The 22,099-nt window shown below is 36.7% G+C and overlaps 1 protein-coding gene across 3 annotated transcripts in view; it reads right to left on the reverse strand.

Annotated features, from left to right (window-relative positions):
- The window catches only part of SLC10A7 (solute carrier family 10 member 7), a 195,648-nt gene that overhangs the window by 115,441 nt on the left and 58,108 nt on the right, over positions 1-22,099 (reverse strand). For 2 of the 3 annotated variants that reach the window (XM_070415274.1, XM_070415272.1), the window contains exon 5: positions 13,058-13,096. The exons of the other annotated variant lie outside the window; for it this stretch is intronic. In XM_070415274.1, coding sequence (XP_070271375.1) covers positions 13,058-13,096 — 39 coding nt within the window. The remainder of the gene's footprint in view (positions 1-13,057; positions 13,097-22,099) is intronic. 3 annotated transcript variants of the gene reach the window in all.

Raw genomic sequence — 22,099 nt, forward strand, 5'->3', positions numbered from 1 at the left:
TAGGTAAGAATCCAAAATTCTGAAGGCATTTTAATGGTTCATAATCAGGATTCAACTATCTTTGAAAGAAAATGCCTGTGAATTCAAGGGCAAAAGACGAGAAGCCTCTACATATCTCTAATGTTTTTCATGATCATTACTCATTTTTTCCTCTTCAGTTTGAAGAGATAGAAGTAAATGAAGAGAAAAGAAAGAGTAACATGTAAATCTACTTGGGGGGGGGGGGGGTGGTAAACAAGAGATAACCTTTCCTATTGTTGACTTTAATTATTATAAAGACAAAAACTGTCCTGCTCCAAATGCATGTATGTCAGCAGCTACTGATCAGGAATTTTGAATGGCTAATTAGGCTGCTATAACAAATGGAAATAGCACATATGTATTTTTTAGGTTATCATAAGAAAATGGAATCAACTTTATCATTAAGAAATCATGTCTGATTAACTATACATCCATTCTTTTAGTATCTTAAAATTCTGTCTCTACTTTTCTCCATCATTTAGAAATATATGTCACTCCCCAAAACTCCTCCAGCCCAAGTCACATCTTTATTATTTTTTATATCTCATTGAACAAACTTTAACCTCTGACGAGATGATAAGACCAAAGTCAAAGCAAAACTGTGAATTATAAACATATGAAACTGAAGTGCGGGGGCTGTAACAAGATGCTTCTCAAGAAGGAACTATATTTGCTTTCATGTGCTCTCGTATCATATTGCGAGTTCAAGTTATCTGCTTCCTCATTATCACCTTGGCTTTTTCCTTTTCTTTTTTCTTTTTCTTTCTTTTTTGGTCATTTCTATTTTATAAGTACTTCTAATGCCTCTCAGATGTTAATTTGATCTGTTTTTATACACCATTGAAATGATTCTTCCATTTTTCAGACTTATATTTATACCTCTTCTCTAAGATACAGTACAATTTCTTTTCAGTCATGCCTAGATTTCAGTTCACACTTGTCAATTTAATTGTATTATATATTTCACAAGTTAAAGTATAAACTTTGATAATAAACTATCTTAAATACCAATAGTGCAACAATGATCTACAATGCCATATAGTGGTAAGCACTTACAGATTCTTATTTTAAAATCTCCAACTCTTTAAAAATATGTACTAATCACAGTTGTAGCAATTTTTCATGGAAAACTTTCTGATATAAATAAAATGAAAATTATTTCAACAATAAGAGCATATGGGGTGGTAATCTACTACATAGGGATAACCTCTCCTAATCTACTCTTAAGGGTTATTGTGAGAAGAAACTTTACAAATCACCAATTATCAAAGTTAGATGTGGAAATGAGTTTCCACACCCAATTTAAATCTATACTGTGAATATAAAGCAATATAAGTTTCTTATGGCTGGAGCATTTTTATTGGGAGTAAAATCATACAAATTTAAATCACTTTAATATAAGCAAGAAAAACTTGGTACATAATCATCAAAGTGACATTGCACTTGTAAAACTAATTCAACATATAATTGTAATAATTAGCATGCATTTTCAGAGCATATTATATATAAGATATTTTACAATCTTAGATATATTAAGAAGAGAGGTTAAAATGAATTCTATTTACTCATTTAACAAACATATTTTGAGTGCTTTCCATGTGCTAGATACTATAGGAGCTGGGAACAGAGCAATGACCCAAACCAAACCAAATAAATACCTTCTTGGAACTTGAATTTGAATGGGGAAGACAGAAAAAGAACTAACTAAATAAACAATAGTTAGTTAGATAGATAGATAGACAGATAGATAGATAGATAGATAGATAGATAGATAGATAACTGTTGGAAAACAAGTATTCTAGAAAAAAAGCAGAGCAAGATGACAGGCAGTGCTAGAGATGGAGCAGGAGGTTAGAATTTTAAGCTAACTAGTTACAATCTATACTAATCAGTTATAATCTAGATGGAAAGTCATCAAAAGAACTACACAACCATAAAAGAAAAGCTAGCAAAATTGTTTCAAGAAAAAGCCAGGCTTAGGAGCAATGGATAGGATATGGGAAGGATGAGAATAATTGCAGCAAACAGGGGGGTGGGGACAGGAAAGGGCTCCAAGTGCTGGGGGATGGGGGGAGGAGAGAGTGAATCAACAGTGAATACGGGAATGAATGAAAGGCACGAGGAGAGAGAGGATGGGCTGCTCTAGGAGGATCCCCAAATGGCCAAGTAGGTGGTGGGCAATTCCGAGGCACGGAAGGCATGGGGAATGTGAGTGACATACAAAAGTCGTATGTGAGGACAGTTTATCTCACAACAGGAAGAAGATAGGATGCATTGCCTTGGCTCTTGGAAATTACCAGAAGCACAATAATGTTAACAAACATTATCGCTTCTAAATGCATGGATAAAAAGAATATAAACTTTCAAGTGAAAACCAGAAACATTTTATAAAATAACTACTTATAAGAGAATTTCCTCAATGATAAAAAGAAAACCAAACCACAAATATCGACTACTAGACCCAGTCCTCTATTATCTGAAACTCTGTTACTAAGAGAGCTATTCACCTTACTCCATAATCCTCAAGCTAGACACATTTTACCACTAGTTTGTGTGCACATTTGCAAATTAAATGGATAGAAATAAAAATGAGGTTTCTATGCCCTAGCCAGTTTGGCTCAGTGGATAGAGTGTCTGCCTGCATACTGTAGGGTTTGGGGTTCGATTCCAGTCAAGGGCACATGCAGGCTCCTCCTGGCCCAGGACCTGGTCAGGGCTCATGCAGGAGGCAACCAATTGATGTGAGAACACATCAATATTTCTCTCTATCTTTCCCTCTCTCTTCCACACTCTAAAAAAAAAAATCAATGGAAAAATATCCTCGGATGAGAATTTTTTTTTAAAAAAATGAGGTTTCTATAATTTTCAATCACTATTCCATGTACATCTCCATTTTACACTTCAAACAATAATTTTATCTTAAGTAATTGTATTAATGTCATGTGTAATATCCTAAGGTAGAGAAACAATTTTTAACAGTCAAAGTGCTGATCTAATTATCTTCTGGGACAAGCATATATGTCACTATGTAGATATGAGAGTAACACTACAAAGTACATGGGATAAAACCCCGGCAGGGGCAGCAACAGCTGAAATTGACTTCTTTAACAAATGATACCATAATCAGCCTGGCCAGTGTGGCTCGGTGGTTGAGTGTCGACCCAAGAACTAAAAGGTCACAGTTCAATTCCTGGTCAAGGCACATGCCCTGGTTGTGGGCTCAATCCCCAGTGGGGGAGGGGGGGGCGCGGGGCGGGCATGCAGGAGGCAGACAATTAATGATGTTTTTTTCTCTCACTGATGTTTCTATCTCTCTATGCCTCTCCCTTCCTCTCTCTAAACTTAATAAAAGCACATGTTTTTAAAAACCTGATACAATAATCAGGTGAAGTGCTTTCAAATTGTGATTTGTATTAACTGAACCCCCATATAATAGGCTTTGCTTTTTAAAAAATAGATTAGATATGCATTTTAACTATAAAACTAAAGGACAGTACATGTGAAATTTTATCTGACATGGTGATAGGGAAGGACTATCATATGGAAAATATCCATATGGAAAAGGTGAATACTTTGGATAGAAATAAAACTTTAAACTTCTACAACAATATGCAAAGTAATGAATCCCAATTCATACATAGTACTATATGCAAACATTAACTCAAAGTAGATGACAGACCTTAAATTAAAAACAAAAACTATAAAACTCCCCGAAGAAAACACAGTAGGAAAATCTTTGTGACTTTAGGTTAAACAAAGATTTCTTAGATAGGACACAAAAAGCACAAGCCATAAAAGAAAGAAATATAAATAAATTGATAAAAAAATTTAAAACTCTGCTCTTTGAAAGACAATCTTAAGAAAGTGAAACACTTGCAAAATACATATCTGTTAAATGGCTGGTATCTAAAACATACTTAAAAATTAACAATCTATATATATATAAGCCTAAGCGACCATTCGACCGTTCACTATGATGTGCAATGACCACCAGGGGGCAGATGCTCAACGCACAGGCATGGAAACATGGAACAGACTTATGAATCTCAGAGGAAAGGGGGGAAAGGGGGAGGGGAGAGGGTGGAAAGAGATTAACCAAAGATCTTATATGCATACTAGAGGCCCGGTGCACAGATTTGTGCACCAGTGGGGTCCCTCGGCCTGACCTGCAGGGATCTGGCCAAAACCGGCAGTCCGACATCCCCTGAGGGGTCCCAGATTGTGAGAGGGCGCAGGCCAGGCCGAGGGACCCCACTGGTGCACGAATCCGTGCACTGGGCCTCTAGTTCAATTATAAGAAAACAATCCAATAAAACAATAGGCAAGAGATCTGAACAAACACTTCCCCAAGAAGATATACAGACGGCAAGTAAGCACATAAAACAATGTCCAACATCATTAAACATTAGGGAAATATAAATTAAAGCTATGATGACATACTACCATGTAACTATTCAAATGGCTAAAATAAAAATACTGCTAATACCTAGGCCTGGCCAGGCTTAGGAGCAACAGAATTCCTCATACATTCCTGGTGAGAATGTACAATGGTACAACCACTTTGAAAAATGGTTTGGTGGTTTTGTATGTTAAACATATACTTATGTTTGACTCAGCAATCCCACTCCTAGGTATTTCCCCAAGGGAATGAAAGCATATGTCTATACAAAAACTTGTACACAAATATTCAAAGCAGCTTGATTCATAATCGCCAAACATAGGAAATAGCCCAAAGCTCATCAATTGGTAAAATACCAAATGTACTATTATTTAGCAGTAGAAAGAAATGAGCTACTGATAGATACATACAACAACATAGATGAATCATAAAAACTTATGCTATGTAAAATAACCCAGATTCAAAAGGCTACATACAATGGGATTCTATTCATATGACCTTCTGGAAAAGGCAAAAGTATAAGGGCAGAAAAAAAAATACTCAGTGGTTTCTGCTCTTTAAAAACATCTAGTTTTTAAAAACTTAAATAAAATCCAGTTTTCTTTGGAGGTGCAATAAAAATGGGAGAGTGTTTAAAAATAATTTGGAGATGATAATCTACTATATTTTACTTGAAATTTAATAGTTAAAATAAGAAGTCCTCAAACTTTGTGGGGCCCAAACACCCGTCACCAGAGGGAAATTAAGAATCAGTTGGTCTGGGATCACACTGTGAAAAGCGACATTTAAATCCAGGATGCCAAGAATCATACATTATTCTTTTTGTTATTTTGCTTTAGTTCTAGAACCTAGCAGAAGTCCACAAATGTTTCAATAAAATTGATACAAAGTCAAACGGCAATATGCAGTGAATCAGAGCTAAGAAATATTTTGATGTTTGATTTTTTAATTTCAGCCAACTATAACGTGCCATTACCAACAGCACATACCACTGATTTTTAAAAGTGCTAAATGTTTCCTTGAAAAGCTGCATCCATGCTGGAGTCTGGATGTCTAACACTGCTTTCATCATAAAGACCAGTAATTAGAAGGAAGGTTCTTTTCGGTTGGTACTAGTAGAAACCACAAGTTTATACAGTTTATGCATCCTCAGATGCCTTCCCACTTCTTCCCACGTGTACAGATTTATTTTGGAATGGCAGTGGGGTCTGACTCAATGAAGTGAATATATTAATAAGAGGGAAGTAATTCCCTCCTCTCCCACTGCACCCCTTGCCATATGTCCTGATAGGCTCATCTTAAGAATCTGTAATGCAGATAAAGACAGGAAAATTAATTGTTTGGCTCCACCACACTATTACCCCCAGATCCTCAAAATATTAGCTTAATAAACAAAAGAATGATGGCAAATTTTTGTTTTGAAGAAACAGAAGCAGAGAAATGAGAACTATCTACCACATTATCATCAGCTTGTAGCTAGCTATTGGGAATCTCCTACTAAAGGCCACATACTGTTTTTCTAGACAAGTGTTATATAGAAAATACTCTAAGGAAAGAAACAGAGTCTCTGATTCTAGGGGTTTCCTCATTTGACCTCCCCAAATGGTGTTAATTCTCCCTTTGGATGAAGTGATTGAGAATGTTAAAAACAAACAAACAGGGCTTCCCAAAGTCTAAGAACAGTTCTGTAGTGCACTAGATTCAAATTAAGGAAATGTAGTCTTGGTTTTAATTAAATATTAGTATCATATTTCTTAGGAGGCCCTTTACAAATATCCTGCCCCTCTCCCCACATGTATATTTATTTATTTTTACCTAAATGGGTACAGAAGCGAGTACTTTTCCAGTTTGGGAATGCTGACATTTTAAAAATTGATAAAAATTAAAATAAAAGCACATGGCATTTGTTAATGGGTAATAAAATAACTTCAGTCAATTGGCTAGTTCTAAACCAGTAGATTTCTTTAAATAGTAATGAAATCATTGCTTTAAAAAAAATCCATCATTATTAAAAAAAAAAAAAAAGTTGCCTCAGCCTCCACCAAAATTAGATTTGTAAGTTGCTGGTCATTCCTATAATTAAATCTATGTCACAAATTTGCAAGAAAAATGGTCACTGTGACTAATGCATTTACTTGCTACACAAGCCCTGTCAGACAACATAGAGCATTATGCTGCTAAAATGGAGTAGGTAAGGATTCTATACATTTTTATTAAGTAACAAATACCATTTTTTATTTACAATGTCTGTACTTTGCATAAGAGTTTGCTTTAGAAACAAATCCAAATGTAGCTATCATAGGGTTTTTCTTACACAAGCATTATAGCAGCATATTTTTAACTCTACAAACATGTTGGGCACACATGCATACTGCTTTTCTAGACAACTGTTATATAGAAAACACTCTAAAGGAAGAAACAGAGTCTCTGATTCAAGGGGTTTCCTCATTTGACCTCCCCAAATGGTGTTAATTCTCCCTTTGGATGAAGTGATTGAGAATGTTAAAAAAACAAAACAAAAAAAAAACCACCAGGGCTTCCCAAAGTCTAAGAACAGTTGCTGTCCCAAGAGGGAGAGCAAGATGACTTAAAGGACCCATAGACAAAGAATAAGTGATTAAACTTACTCTCTTTACATAGAAATCCAGACTGCAGGAAGGAACAGTTCTTGGTTTGGTACTTGTTCTAACTTCACTGTTTTATCAAAAGGAGGACAGGCATTGGACTCATAGCCTTATATACGCAGCAGAGGTTAGCTACAAATTAACACTAGTTTTTTTCCACTTGATTTAATTTCAGTTATCTTCTATTCATGACAATAATTTTTTATTTACAGTGTTGATGTAAAGTTTTGCTTAAAAATCAATTTAAATTTTAAAGGTGAGTTTTATTTAACCTAATAATACAAATAATATGTCAACAGGGTAAAACTCATAAAGGTGCCTGAAATTTAGAAAACACTGCATTAAAGGCAGTTCTTGTCTTCTCTCTTTCTTAAACCTTTGATTGTCATTTATTGTTTCATGTATTCATGCTTTGCGTATTGGCTTCAGTATTTAGAAAAGTGCCTTGAGTTGAACAGACTCAGTACTTGTATGTTAATTTTCTATCGTACTTTCCTATTTTGTGCCACAGTGCTAACTGAGCCAATGGTATTTTTTAAAGAGAAAGTAGTCTTTCTCAGCAATCTAGCTTTTATGATGTTCATTTGTCCCAAGAGGTGAGGAAATGAAGTGCATGGCCTGACGAGGGGTTCCATTTCATAACATGGAAATCAGCTCCCCATCGTTTGAACTTAGGGTAAGATATGGTTATTTTAAATCCTGGTTTTATCAAGTCCTTAACAGTAAAAAGGATGAACTTAAGATAACATCCTGTAAGGTGGTACTGAACACTGCTGAATAATTCAGTTGTTTGTTCTGGCAATGAAAATAAAAGGCTGTTTTATAAACAGGTCATGAACTTTTGGGGGAAAACCAAGATCTTTCAACTGAATAACTTGGGTTGGTTAAGATTTTGAGCAAATTAAGGGAAAATATCAGCATAGTTTCCAGTATTGCACAAAATGGGTATTCTATAAACATAAATTAAAAATGGATATCCTAGATTTAGGTTACAGGAAAATCAAATTAACCATCGAGTCATACCTGGTAGCATCCTTAAACTTCTATGTTAATATTTGAGATCTTGCTCTGATATTTTTTTTTTATTTTTATTTTTATTTTTTTATTTTTCGCTTAAAGTATTACAAAGGGTATTACATAAGTGTCCTTTTTTCCCCCCCACCCTTGACAAACCCCTACCCTCCCTTACCCCCCAGTGTCTTATGTCCATTAGTTATGCTTATATGCATGCATACAAGTCCTTCGGTTGATCTCTTACTCCCCTCCCTCCTGCCCCCCAACTCTCTCTGGCCTTCCCACTGCAGTTTGACAATCAGTTTGAGGCAGCTCTGCCTCTGTATCTATTATTGTTCAAAAGTTTGTAATGGTCTTTATTATCCATGAATGAGTGAGATCATGTGGTATTTTTCCTTCATTGACTGGCTTGTTTCACTTTCTTGCTCTGATATTTTAAAAGCAGTGCTGCCCAGCCATCAATGAGTAACAAAGCTGATGTGCTTCTTCTCTGACCGTGCTACATGTGGCTGAGTATATTTTTGTACAAGAAAGGAAGAATAAAAGAAGTTACTAAACATACATCCCAAGTTCTTAAAACATGCCATTTGTGTTTGAGATTTCTTTCTTTCGGCAACTATAATAGCCTAAGTTAACTATTCAAATCTTTCTACAAAGCTGGGTGATAATGGCGGCCCAGCTACAGCAAAGAGGAAAGACAGAACAACTAGGTAAGGGAATGAACATATGTGCTGGCTAGTTCTTCAGCTCAACGCAAGGAGTCCCTTTCACACTTGGTCTCACATGAAAAGAAACAAAATTAGTCATCTTAGAATAGCAGCAATGCCTATTTCGAGAAGATTTATGTAAAAAAAAATAAAAAAAAGAAAACCATTTCTTAATACTTTAAATGAAGAGATTTAGAAAGCAAACAGTGACTCAAAGATCTTTTAGGCTGAGTGTTATTGTATGCATTAAGATGACTTTGTTTATAACTGCAGCTGTTTCCAAAATGCTTACATTTCTGTTGCCATGAATTGCTAGGGTTTTCCTCTAAGGTCAGGAGTTACCAAAAACAATAAACTAGGCTGAGGAGTCTAAAAAGAAGTAGTTCTGCCTTTTCCTTTTAAATTTTAAGGTGTAATTTTTGAAGACACAGAAACACCAAATTCAGCCTCCAGACAAAATGCTAAAAGTCTAACAAATCATATGACCAAAGTTTTTTTCAACACAGTTGAATCTTTTTAAATTAAAGAAAGAATTTTTTAGCTGGAATTTTTCAAAAAGTGGCTAATACCTATTTTTTTAAATCTTCCTTCTGATGAGGAAGGAACACAGGTGTTTGAACTTGAAGTAGATGGTTTTACATAGAAAATATGTATATAATTTTGATAACACTATAGTTATTCAGGGTGGCTGACTATCAAATTCTATTAAAATCCCATGAAGGGAAATCTCAAAACACTTATTATGCTCCACAATTATTGTAAACCAAACAATTTAAATAAGAGGAGGAGATAATGACATTAACTTTTTAACTTAAAGCAATCCTCTGTGGCATGATTTTAAAATATTCTCTTGGTCTGAAATTTATGTAAATTAAATTCATCTATCATTGGTTATTACCAGCCTAGCTACATTAAAAAAAAACAGTTTTCTGTAACAATTAGTTCTTTAAAACACTGTGTTTTAATTAGACCTGGGACATTATTAAACTAGCTATAAATATGTACAATATTTTATTTGGTATACCCAGATGTCTGAAAATCAACAAGAATGCCCTCGGAGTTTTTTCTTCAAAAATTCTTCTAATAAAAGCCTCTCATTCAAAGTTTTAATGTAATCTGAAGTAAGTACTCTTTTCAGATTCCATTATGTAAATACAAAAGAAATGGTCACTCATAACCAGACAGTAATAGTTGGAGCCGCGTATTTTAGCACTCATAGGAGTGAAGTCAGAGATAACCAATTTCTTCATTATATGAATGTCCATGGCCACACACACACAAAATCATGGCAGAGTTTGAATAAAACCTAGGTTAGTTATTTCTAACACATCCCACAAGCATCTTACCCCATTTAATCCTCACCACAACTGCACAGTTTAGGTTCTATCATTATCCCATTTTACAGAGAGGGAAGGTTATATGGTTAGGCTGGTTGGTATTCAGTCAAGTAAGGATTAAAACTCAGACAAGTCTGACTCCAGAAAGCATACTACCACCCATAATACTAAATTTTAAGAATAGGTAGATATGTTCTATTTATAAAGAAAACTCCAAATTCTAACATGTACCACCACCCTTTTAAGAATAACAAAATTATAACGAAACATGAAGGTTATAATTTGGAGTTCAAATAAGTCCAAGCCCAAGTCAAGCATCAACTTCTCTCCTGACAACTGCTGTATAGTGTTCAAAGTGCTGGCTGCCTTAGGAACAGAAATCCAAATGTTAACTCTCAGCAAATTGCCACATATCCCAACCCCTCCAGTGGCTAGGTAGAATCATATGACTAAGTTCTGCAATAAACTATTACTGCAAGAATGGTGCTGAAATTCTAGGAATGCTGTTTTTAAAAAGCAGTCGTAGCTTTTAGCTCTTTGCCTGGCTCCCCAGGTATCGTTTTGGCTGGAGCTTCAGCAGCTCTCTTGGATCCCGAGGCAGCCCTGGGATAGGAAGCTGCATGCTGTGGAGGGTGGAGGAGGAAAACAGGCGTCTGGGTCCACAAGGAGACCATGAAGCCTGTTTGTCATACGTGGACAGCCTCCCTCCAGATGTTACCTAATAGAGAAATAAGCCTTTATCTTGTACAACCTGCTGTTATTTTTTTGTTAAATAAGCTGAACCCAATTCGAATTGATTTAGTTCAGACTCATACATATTTTATATTCCAAGGTTTATTGTAACTATGACGGAAAAGGTGAAAAAATAAATTATTTCTTTTATAATATTTGAGCAAACACATCTCCAAACCATAATTTTCATTCTCAACCCCTTTCTGGTACCTTTCAACTTTGGGAAAGGAAAAGGAGGGAAATGAAGCGGGAAGAAAAATGGAAAAAAACACACTCTGCCTCTGCCACTGCTCTGTGCAGGACGTCCTCTCTTCTCCTCTCCAGAGCTAGGTCCTACCATTCTTCGAGGCCCAGCTCAGCGAAACTGTTTCCATCGGACCTCTGAATTCAGAGTGCATACTCCCTATGCCATCTGACAGCTATATAACACACAGCAACATCTTTTGTCTGACTTCTTAACTTTTACACTGTATTTTTGTCTATGTGTCATCTTCACAACGACCAGTATCATATTTCTTTGCACCCTTACAGCTACCAGAAAGCTACCTGTGTGGCAGCACCTCAATAAGTACTTTTAATTGATTAGTCACATTAAGGTGAGATGGAAGACGAAGAGAGAAAAAAGAGCACAAGACTAAGGAGTGAGAATGTACAAACTCTTAGAAGTAAGAAAGCATAACAAAAACGCTGAAGATTCCCCAGGGCAAGTTTGCCTTTACTGGACCTTACCAAAGAATTGGGCCTGTAGGACAAACACCGTGAACTGTTTGCTGCGCACACGGCCAGTGCAAAGCTTAACCTATACCTAACTGAGCTTGTTTTCCAAATAAGGGACAGCGTACTTTGCTTCAGTTACGCAGACAATTGCCTTAACCTCACTTTCTTAATTACCTTAGACATCTGACAGAGTAAGAGATCCAGCTTAGGAAACCATGTTTCCATAGTGAATGTATATGATTCCAAACCATATAATGAAAATTGGCTTCTAGCAAGATCATCTTTAACATATTATTGTGTCAATGTGAAAACATATAGAAAGTAATACTTGCACACATGCAATAATGACTTAAAATATAATTGCGTCTAAAATAAGTAGTTCGCGAGATTGTTTTCATTAAATAGACACTATTCTCTCTCTTCTAAACCTCAATAATAATACAGCTTTGGGAAAAACATTACTACTTCTTTAAAAATAAGATATATTTTAAACTTATTTTGCAGAAGCTACATAAGTAAAAGCTCGGTAACACTGAAACATTAAAATCTGTATAGAAGTATATAGAATTAACACATTTAAACATATCACATGTTTAAATGCTTTCTCTCCATTTAAATACATACAATAAGTCAAGAACATTTTATACAGAAGCAATTGATATTTTGCCTAGACTCATGAACCAGTTTACACCCCACTGATTCTAGTCTCAATTATTTGTACTACATATCTGCTAATAAGTTATGTACTTAAAAGGAAAGTTTCTAATTTATTTCCATGAATTCAGCATAGTTTTAGGGAAGGTACAAGTAAAAATATTCAATTAACAGAAAATTCAGCTTCTTTCTCATTCTTTCATAACAAGTCTTTATTACATCATCTATTTAAAAATGATTAAAAATGATAAAATAGTATTGTCCTTATCATTATATTGGTTCTACTTATGAAAGCTGAACTATTTTTACATAGAATTTATAGTCTGCCTGTCAAAAAAATATTGCATTTTCTTGCAAATTACTCATTAATTTCCCCATTTCAACTTTTTTCACATAGATTTCTCAGAAGAAACCAAGATAGTAGCTTCTATGACAATGAAATGTACAAAATAAATGACATGTCAACAAGTAAATTAGCATTCCCTTTCTGACCAGCTGGGTCATGTTTCCTTTTCAAAATCCTCAGTCCCATGATACAAAATAATAATAATCTAAAAGACCTCATTAAATGATCAATATATTGACATAACCTCTATAAGGAGACACATAGTGTTTTAATTGATTCCATGAATCCATTAAATGGAATATTAAACCCAAGTCCCCAATTATATTGTAAGATAAATTTTTCTTTATTAACTAATTTTCTCCCGGTTACGAATAATGGAACATAAAAAAATTAAAACACTTTTATATATAACTAAACAGTAAAAGAAGCCCAATTTCACTAAATCTTTCATACAAATAATATCATAACAAAAGTTATAATAGACAAGTTAAACCATGTTTACTTACCAGAAAACTTCCAAAGGCTGAATTAAATATTGCTGCTGCCTATAGAGAAAATAAATGGGGGGAAAAACTCGCTGAAGGTGAATAGGAAAAGCAAAAGCAAAGGTTATCATTGTCCCATCCCCACCACTCAAAATCTTAAAACATTGACCCTATAAAGCAAAGTTAGTCACTGCTTACAAAAATTGCCAGTGGCCTATAGTTTACTAAGACAGATGAGCTGCAGGTTAGGAATTCATAAATAATGGGTCCCAAAAGCAAGCAGAAAAGGCGTGCATGAGATGCTCTGAACCTATATGACAGTACCAAAGAATTGTCACCAGTAGTAAATTGAAACCTTGTTGTTATTGATTTTACTACTAAAGTTAAAACAATCAGAGGGTGATTTATTCATAAAAAATTTCATATTACTGGGAAGTGAAAAACCAGAATTATATTAAGAAAACATTAACTACTCTCTATCAGGGAGCCTAAGTCCTCGGAAATACACCCAGCAGAGTGAGATCTGTGGCCTCCATACAACACACATTAAAATTATGAACAGTGTCTTAAGACCAGGGAAGTTACTGCGGTTCCATTAATTCTAAGGTAGAAATAAGCAAGAAAAACTTCTATTGGGTGTTCAAAATTTAAAGAAAAAATATTTGACTTTGCTTACCTAATTATCCAGGGAATACACAGTAGATGTAACACAGCTCTTAACTTTAAATCAACCACTGTATTCCTTGAAGCTACACCTGAATCCTAAAAGCTTCTCCTATTATTCAAAAAGGATAGGAACTTGTATAACATCCAATTTGATGAAAGAAAGGAGAAAGAAAGAAAATAAAAGGAAAAAGGAGGGGTAGAGAAACCTATTGACATTTCCTGAAGATCCAGAGCAGAATTATATTAATCATCATGGACATTTGCAGCCACTTCGTAGTAAGAAGACGATGCCAGTTTAGCAAGTTTGAACAAAGTCCAGAGCCAGGAGCTAGGAGCTGCAGCCGACATGCCTTCTGCTCCAGAGGAGGAGGCGATGAGAGTGCATGGGTAATGAGATCCTTGGCTCCACAGAGCTTAGCGCTCCTGTTCAAGTTCATAATTAATTCAAAGCTTTGATAATTTCATTAGATTTCTCCTTTGCTGGCCCCATCAATAAAAGATGGCACTGAACCACACCTCCTCTGTGGCATAAACATAGGCATAGGCACAGACCAGGGAACCCTCTGCTTCATGACAGGGACAATGGCATATGGTGTTCCATGTTGTGCAGGGAGCAGTGGAAGAAACAAAGATTTGGCTAAATAAAACAGTGCAGGGGGCAACGGTAAACTACAGCAACACACATGTATCTTCCTGGAGTTCTGTTGGGGTGATTCAGGAAAAAAGTTTGATGTGGGGGGAGGAAAAGAAGTAAAACGGTAGAAAGAAATGAGCTGTGGTGAGATCAACAAGGAACTCTACCTTCCTTTCTACAAAAATGCACCTCCCCCACAAACAATGTTTATTTCCAGGTACATGTTGGGCTTAAAATGGATTGATCTCTATTTTTAGTAAAGAATGAGGCCTTCCCCTTTGAGCTCCTCTCTTCCAAACTTGCTCCTTTCCAGTGCTTTTCCCCAACCTTAAACTAGCTAACTGACGGTTTTGTCTAGCATTAAAAACGAACAAACAAAACAAAACATGGATGGTTAGAAGTACCAAGGCTCGGAAGTCAAGTAAAATAAATGTCAGTTACTATTCAAATCGCCATACTCACACTCCATCCAGTTCTCTTTTTAAACCCAAACACAAGAAATGTATTTCATATGATTGGCTGTCTCCCTGCATTTTATAAAATGACTGTGATGACAGTGACGAGATATCTTAGATACTCAAAGATGCTGCAGGCTCACTTATTCCTAGTTGCTTTTCTGACAGAAGTAATGGATTTGAACTCACTCACCTACACTACCACTCCGTCCTCCCAGGCAGTGAGCTCAAGCAGTCACTGGTGAAAAGCTTTGGGTACTCTGAAGAATCATGTAAAATCAAACACTAACCCAAGAATGTAGGGCTCAATATTAATAAATAATTAATCTAATAGTTGGCTCAATCCTGCATTTGTAGCATATAAAGGAATTACGTTTTCCAGGGTTCTGAAGAGTGATAAATATTCAGAGTATTTAATTGATGTATAAGGGACATGTGTATCTTTTGACTTAGTGAGGAATACCCAGCTGTTTAGTATCATATACAAGGCTCTCCATAAACAGGTTTCCATCTGGAGAGAGATCTCATTTCCTGCCTCAAATTTTATATCCTTACAACACTAAACTACTTGTGATTCCCCGAACTCATCATGTGTCTTCTTACCTCTTTCTTCCCTAGCCTGAAGTGTCTTTCTCCTTTCTCTACTACTGATCTTAGCAACTCAGCTTGGCCATTGTCCTTCCAAGAAGATTGCAATCATCTCCTCCAGCACACACGTCCCATGCCTGCTGCCACAACATCCTGAGCATAGCTCTGCCATGGCACCTACCACACAATGAAATGACCTACCTCCCTGCCTTCCAGCCCCACTACAGACTGAAGTCTTCTAAGGAAGAAATCTGCTGAAGCTCATCCTAAGCTCCTACATGTTTGCTATGGATTGCTGAAATAAGTAGAATTCCCAGAAACATTCCAAGTCTACCTCTTGTACCAAGTTACTCCATGTGTCTGGCAGAATCCAAGGACTGGAAGACACAAGACTGAATCTGACCAGGCTACAACCAAGCAACAGCAATGACAGACTTCAGTCGCCCACCCAACATAAGCATCTCTTTGACATCCTATTTTGCTTCCTGTTACCTTCCTATTATGATAGAGTTACATAAATATGCGTAACATAAATAATGTTTTAAAATATACCACTGCTATAAAACAATAGAGTTAATTAAAAAATCTACATTACCAGGGAATATTCTGCAGCTAAGAGGATGATTTGCCTATACCAGTGATGGCGAACCTATGACACGTGTGTCAGAGGTGACATGCGAACTCATTTTTTTGGTTGATTTTTTGTTGTTGTTAAATGCATTTAAATATGTAAAATACATATCAAAAATATAAGTCTTTGTTTTACTATGGTTGCAAATATCAAAAAATTTCTATATGTGAGAAGGCATCAGAGTTAAGTTAGGGTTTTTTAAAATGCTGACATGCCGAGCTCAAAAGGTTCGCCATCACTGGCCTATACTGATATGAAAGCACAGTGATATTTAAAGTTGAAAAAATAAGTTTCAAAACAGTGTGTGTAATTTCTTCAATATGGTTTTGTCCACACCACAAAGCAATTCTCAGACATCAGCTAGGTGTGCTACAAGTCAACGCAATGTGCTACTATCTACCTGAAACTAGTGTCAGCTCCCACAGGTTAAGGGCTCAGTCCCATAAGAGTGCCCCCATTTTGGATGTCAATCACAAGTCTAAGTTGTCACCTGTGCTTCTGGCCAACTGGCTATAAATCAAAGGTTCCCACAACCCCTCCTTGAGTTTGATTAATTTGCCAGAGCAGCTCACAGAACTCAGGAAACCAGCTTCCTCACTAGATTACTGCTTTATGTAACGCACGAGAAGCCAGATGGGAGAGAGGCACAGGGCAAGGCATGGGGAAGGGCACAGAGCACTCATGCCCTCTCTGAGTGCACCACACTCAGCACCTGCAAGTGTTCACCAACCTGGAAGGTCTTGGAACCCTTCCCTCTGGGGTTTCATTACATAGACCTGGCTGATGAAGTCACTGGCCATTGGTGACTGAACCCAATCTCTAGCCCTTTTCTACTCCCCAGAGTTCTGGGAGTCAAAGGAAAAGTTCCAAACCTCTAATCACAGTTTAGTTCCCCTTGCAAACAGTCCTATCCTTAGGTGAGCTAGGGGCTTCCCCAAAATCACCCAATTTACAACAATAAACACCATTGCCTGCTGTCTTCCCTTAGGAAATTCCAAGGGTTTTAGGAGCTCTGTGCCAGGAACTGGGATGTAGACCAAATATGTATTTCTGATTATAAATCACGACATCATATTCCTATTGTGTAAACATTTACACACACACATACATATATACAGGTATGTGTAAGAAAACATCATTTTTCTAAAACGGATAAAAAAAAAAACCCTCCAAGCCCTAACTGGTTTGGCTCAGAGGATAGAGCATCAGCCTGCAGACTGAAGGGTCCCAGATTCGATTCCAGTCAAAGGCATGTACCTTGGTTGAGGGCACGTCCCTAGTAGGGGGTGTGCAGGAGGCAGCTGATCGATGTTTCTCTCTCATTGATGTTTCTAACTCTCTATCCCTCTCCCTTCCTCTCTGCAAAATATCAATAAAATATATATTTTTTAAAAACCCTCCTAACTATGGTTACATTTCTTGAATGGGATTGAGCAAAGATCCTTTTTATTTTTCATTTTGTTTTCTGTCCGGTTGGGCTTTTGTTTCTAACATGTTATTTTTCTATATGTCACAAGGGTTATCTGGCCAGGGAGATGTTCAGCCATTTATTGTTTGCATTTTGAATTTCTTTGTGTTAAAATGTAATAAATATTTCATTTTAAAATGAAATTAAGATTGCAATCCCTACTCTGTACATTAGAGGTATCTCCTGCTGGCTGCCTGACAAGCTGGGGTTGCCCAGCTCCTGCACCTCGCTGCCCTGGGGATGAGAGGCCACAGGAGGAGCCGAGGGCTGCTTCTAGGAGTGTCTCTAGTGTGTGAATATTTGGTTTTGAAAATAAACCAAAAATCCACTATTATTTCTGTATTATAACAAACATGGCTGTTATAATACAAACCTATGAACTGAGATGGAACATGAGCCACCAAAGACAATTCTATCTGAATGTAGAACTCTTCAGGTTATATGAGCAGACTCTCTTAGGATATGAGTTTCCTCTCCTCTGCCTACTAAAAGCCACACCTGAGACAGTTCACTGATTTTTCAATGTAGCATTTCATTGATCTCTTTCACTAGAAATAATTTAATTACCGATTCCCCAAGTAGAATACTCCATTCTACAAGAATGTTCCATTACAGCAAGAATTTTGTCTAATTTGTACAAGATTGTATCCTCGGTGCCTAGAAGAGTAGCTGGCTCATAGAAAACCCTCAATACACATTACTGAATAAATGATTGGGTAAGTGTATGAATGAATACTTCTTGTGCTAACTGAATGCCCTGCACAGTAATGTTTTCATTACTGAACTCATGAAACCTCCCTGCAAAGTGTATTCCTTGGTGTAATCACATCTGATGGGTAATTAGATCAATGCTAACTGGGGAAAAAAGTTCATATTGAGGTGGTTTTTAAATACTGTGTAGATTGGCTTCCTTTATATTACACATGTTTAGATAACATATTGCTTTTAGTATCAGCCCAATTTTACCCAACATATGGTATTTTACTAATGTTTCATTATATATTGTACAGCTTGTCTTTATTAAATTATTTTGGAAAATTGAGCAAGTTGAATAATGAATTCATTTCTTCATACCCTACTTGGAATTATTTAAAATAAAAAGGTAAACTTAAAAAAGAAACCTGAAAATAATGGCGACAGAGAGTCTTCTAGCTCATAAAAGCAAGCTTTCCCATTGCTGGCTGCTTTTAAATGTTGTGAAGTTCTACCTTACAGTAAGCTCCAACCTTCCCCTTCCTTAATGCCACACACTGACCATGCACCATGCTCTGCAGTTCCGTAAATATCTAATCCCCTTTTCATTTTTTATGTTTTAAATTTATCTTTATTGTTAAGAGTATTACAGATGCCCCGCCTTTTCCCCCATTGACCCCCTGCACCCCACACCACCTCCCCGCATGACCGCACTTCAAATATATGAACACCGCTAGGTCCTACCCACGTCTTCTCAGTCTTCTAACACCATATCTAAAACTCAGAGCGCTGGTCCAACACCCCTCTTTATCCTTCTCTCATCAGTGCACTAAATAAAAACCAAACAAATATGAAATCCATTGTTTATACTACACGTGAATAACCTACTGCAAGTTAATGTATGAAACGTCCAGTGTTCACTCTTGCATACTCTGCTTCCCCAGTCAATGTATAATGTTCACCAAAATGTTAAAAGGGGACATTTATGGTTCTTTCAGAATTTCTAATAATGCTTGCTCCAAGCTGAGACTGTGTGGTAAGTATCTATTCTAAAGTAAGATATATATCCATGTAGTACTTATAAAAAGACATGAAAACTAGGCCAGGGGCCATTTCGCATGCAGGCTATATGGTAACAACCTAGAAATTGTAGAGGAAGAGTAATAAAAGGATATTTCCAGGACTAGAAGGTCTTTTGACTTTTTCTTCCTCCTCTAGGGGAGAAAGCCAACCTGCCACCACACCTCCCAAGCTGAGGATGGGGAAAGTATATTCAAAAGAGCCAACAGTGGGGACAGGAGACATTGCCGGAAAGCAAGAATGGCATTGCTGTCCCATGCAGGGAGTTTACTGAAGGAAAAAAGTACTGGCTAGGCTGCCACAGGAGGAGAGCGCCCCCTGAGAGTGCTGGGAGCATTGTGGTGCTGTATTCCCTAGGACTTGGGGGGGATGGGGAAGAAGGATGTGTAAGTGAACCAGAGGAAGGTACCAGATATAGAGAAGTTAGTCAAAACCAGAGAGGGAAAGCAGGTGAGTGGCCGATGCACTCTCCAGGGAATGCTGATCAGCCCACAGAGCAATAAGCACAGGTTCATCCTGCAAAGGGTGAGACTCAGAAATGAGACCTGCAGCAGGGCAGAGCAGAACAGAAAGGGCATTCCACTCAGGAAGAGCAACTAGGGACTCTACTTACAAAGTCAAGAAAGGAACACAGGCTGCATCAAGGGTGAGCACGGGCTTAAGTTACACTACCCAAGTGATTCAAGAACCCCAAACGCATGATTAATTCAAAGTACAGGGAAGACCAGTGGAACTCCTGAGGCCAGAAAAGAAGCAAACACGAACCGTCTGAGGTCACTTCCATGATGCAGACCAAAGTGGGTTCCCAGATAAAATAGCCCCACCGCAGGAGTTTACAATCAAACATCACACACAATGTTAGAAAGCTGTCTAGGACAACAGCAACACTCTAACGCAGTTAGGAAAGGAGGAGAAACTGAGTTTCCACAATATACTAAAGAAGAAAATACTAGATAAACTAAAGACCTAGATTTGAAAGGTAAAACTTGAAGAAGAAATTATGAGAAATGATCTTTATGCCTTTGGAAAAGGAAACAATTTTTTAAAAGTAAGACACAAAAAATTCACATGAGAAAGGAAAACCTAGGATTGCCATGCAACAAAGTTCTGGCCAATGAAATATATATAAATTGATATAGGCTTGCAGGGCATGAGGCTGGGGTGGGGTAGGTAGGGAGGTTGAGTTCTGGCCCTGCCTTTCTTCCCTTCTTCCTCCCTAGAGCCCTGAAAGCTATCTTGCACCAGAAGAGAAAGACCAAGAGAAATGCAGAGACAGCCTCTCTAACATCATGGAGCCTCAGAACAAATGCCAGTGCCCCTACCCACAGCCATCTTGGTAAAGGAGACAAGTCCCTGACTGTGGAAGCTACGTTCAATCTCATTTTCTATTCTTTGAAGCCTAACTGATACAATCTTGTTCCTAAACAAGGGAGAAAATAATAAAGGACTAATCAGGCCCTATCTCTTGTTCCCATTGCTGATGGCATAACACGAAAGATATGGAAAAGAAAACTGACTATTGGAGATAACTTGGAGATCAAAGCTTCATTGTCTTACCCCAGAAAAGTTCCTCAATATGTGAATTTATATCACTTCAGCCTCTGATTCACAAGAACTGACCTAATATTTATTTCCTTTCTAAGCATAGGTTCAGTTCCAAAAAGAAAAGACTATAAAGACATCAAAGATTAAATTCTAATCCTTGGGTTTCCATTAAATATGGAAACATAATATTGTCTTTTTACTTGTCAGACATTTTGCAAAGTGCCATAGAAAAGCAAAATATTTGTAAAGAATTAGGAAAAAGTTTATTCTGTTTGCTTTAAAAGGCAATTATAATGGGTTTCTGATAAGCATCTTCATTGCTAGGACATTTTAATATTCACTATTTAATTACCACTATTTTCACTGTATAAATCTCATAACAAGTAAAATTTGAGTTATACATTTCTCTATTACACTTAAGTACCACTGAACCATAATACAGAAGTAAATATATAGAACACCAATTAAAATGCAAGTTTATATACCATGCTCAACATTAAAGGGGCACTCTTCACTTGATTCTATTATTTTGTTACCGTGTTTTTAAAGCAGCAATAGCTACAAAGTAGAATATTGTTCTGAAATGAGTGTTGAATATTTCTTCTCAACAAATAAATCTAAATGAGGACTATAATACTGCTACAAGGCATTACCAATTTAAAGAAAGATGATTTTTAGAACATGTACCATTAAAAGTCACCATTTTAATGACCACTTCAACTCCTTGTTCATACATATGCAAGTTAAGAATAAATGACATCCAGCTGCTTTTCTGAGAGTAAGCTACATTTCTTCCCTCTTTCTAAAGGTCCATTTCTTGATACCAATGGAAAAAATTATTTAATATCCTTAATCTTGAAGTGAACTGGGGGTGGCTATTCTTGTTTATAACTATTCATCTAAATTCAGGCAAGGAAAAAATATATTCAAGTTACTGTTTCTGGGCACTAAATTGAATCAGGTGTCTTCTCCTCTTAAGAAAATTAAGTTGCTTTTGTGCAAGAGTGTTTTAATGAGAACAGAGCCTGCCGACAGTGATAAATGGGAATGACACCAGAGAGAGCATGTAAGCAGGACAATATGTGCATGTAACAGTCTTACAGCCTATTTTTCACTGACTATTCTGAATGACTTCGCTGTTTCTTAAGGGGCCTATTAATCTCAAATTTAGTTATTACACAACGTTTATTTGAACATATATTCTGCGGATGATGACAGTTAATAAAGGAAATCTTTCACAAGCTGTATTTTTACATATTGTTCCAACTACAGCTCCCAGTCATTTGATGGTATTGATGGAATA

Source organism: Myotis yumanensis, unplaced genomic scaffold (genome assembly GCF_028538775.1).
Source record: "Myotis yumanensis isolate MYYU_CA2020_CCGP unplaced genomic scaffold, mMyoYum1.0.hap1 SCAF_5, whole genome shotgun sequence".
NCBI classification, from domain to species: domain Eukaryota; kingdom Metazoa; phylum Chordata; class Mammalia; order Chiroptera; family Vespertilionidae; genus Myotis; species Myotis yumanensis.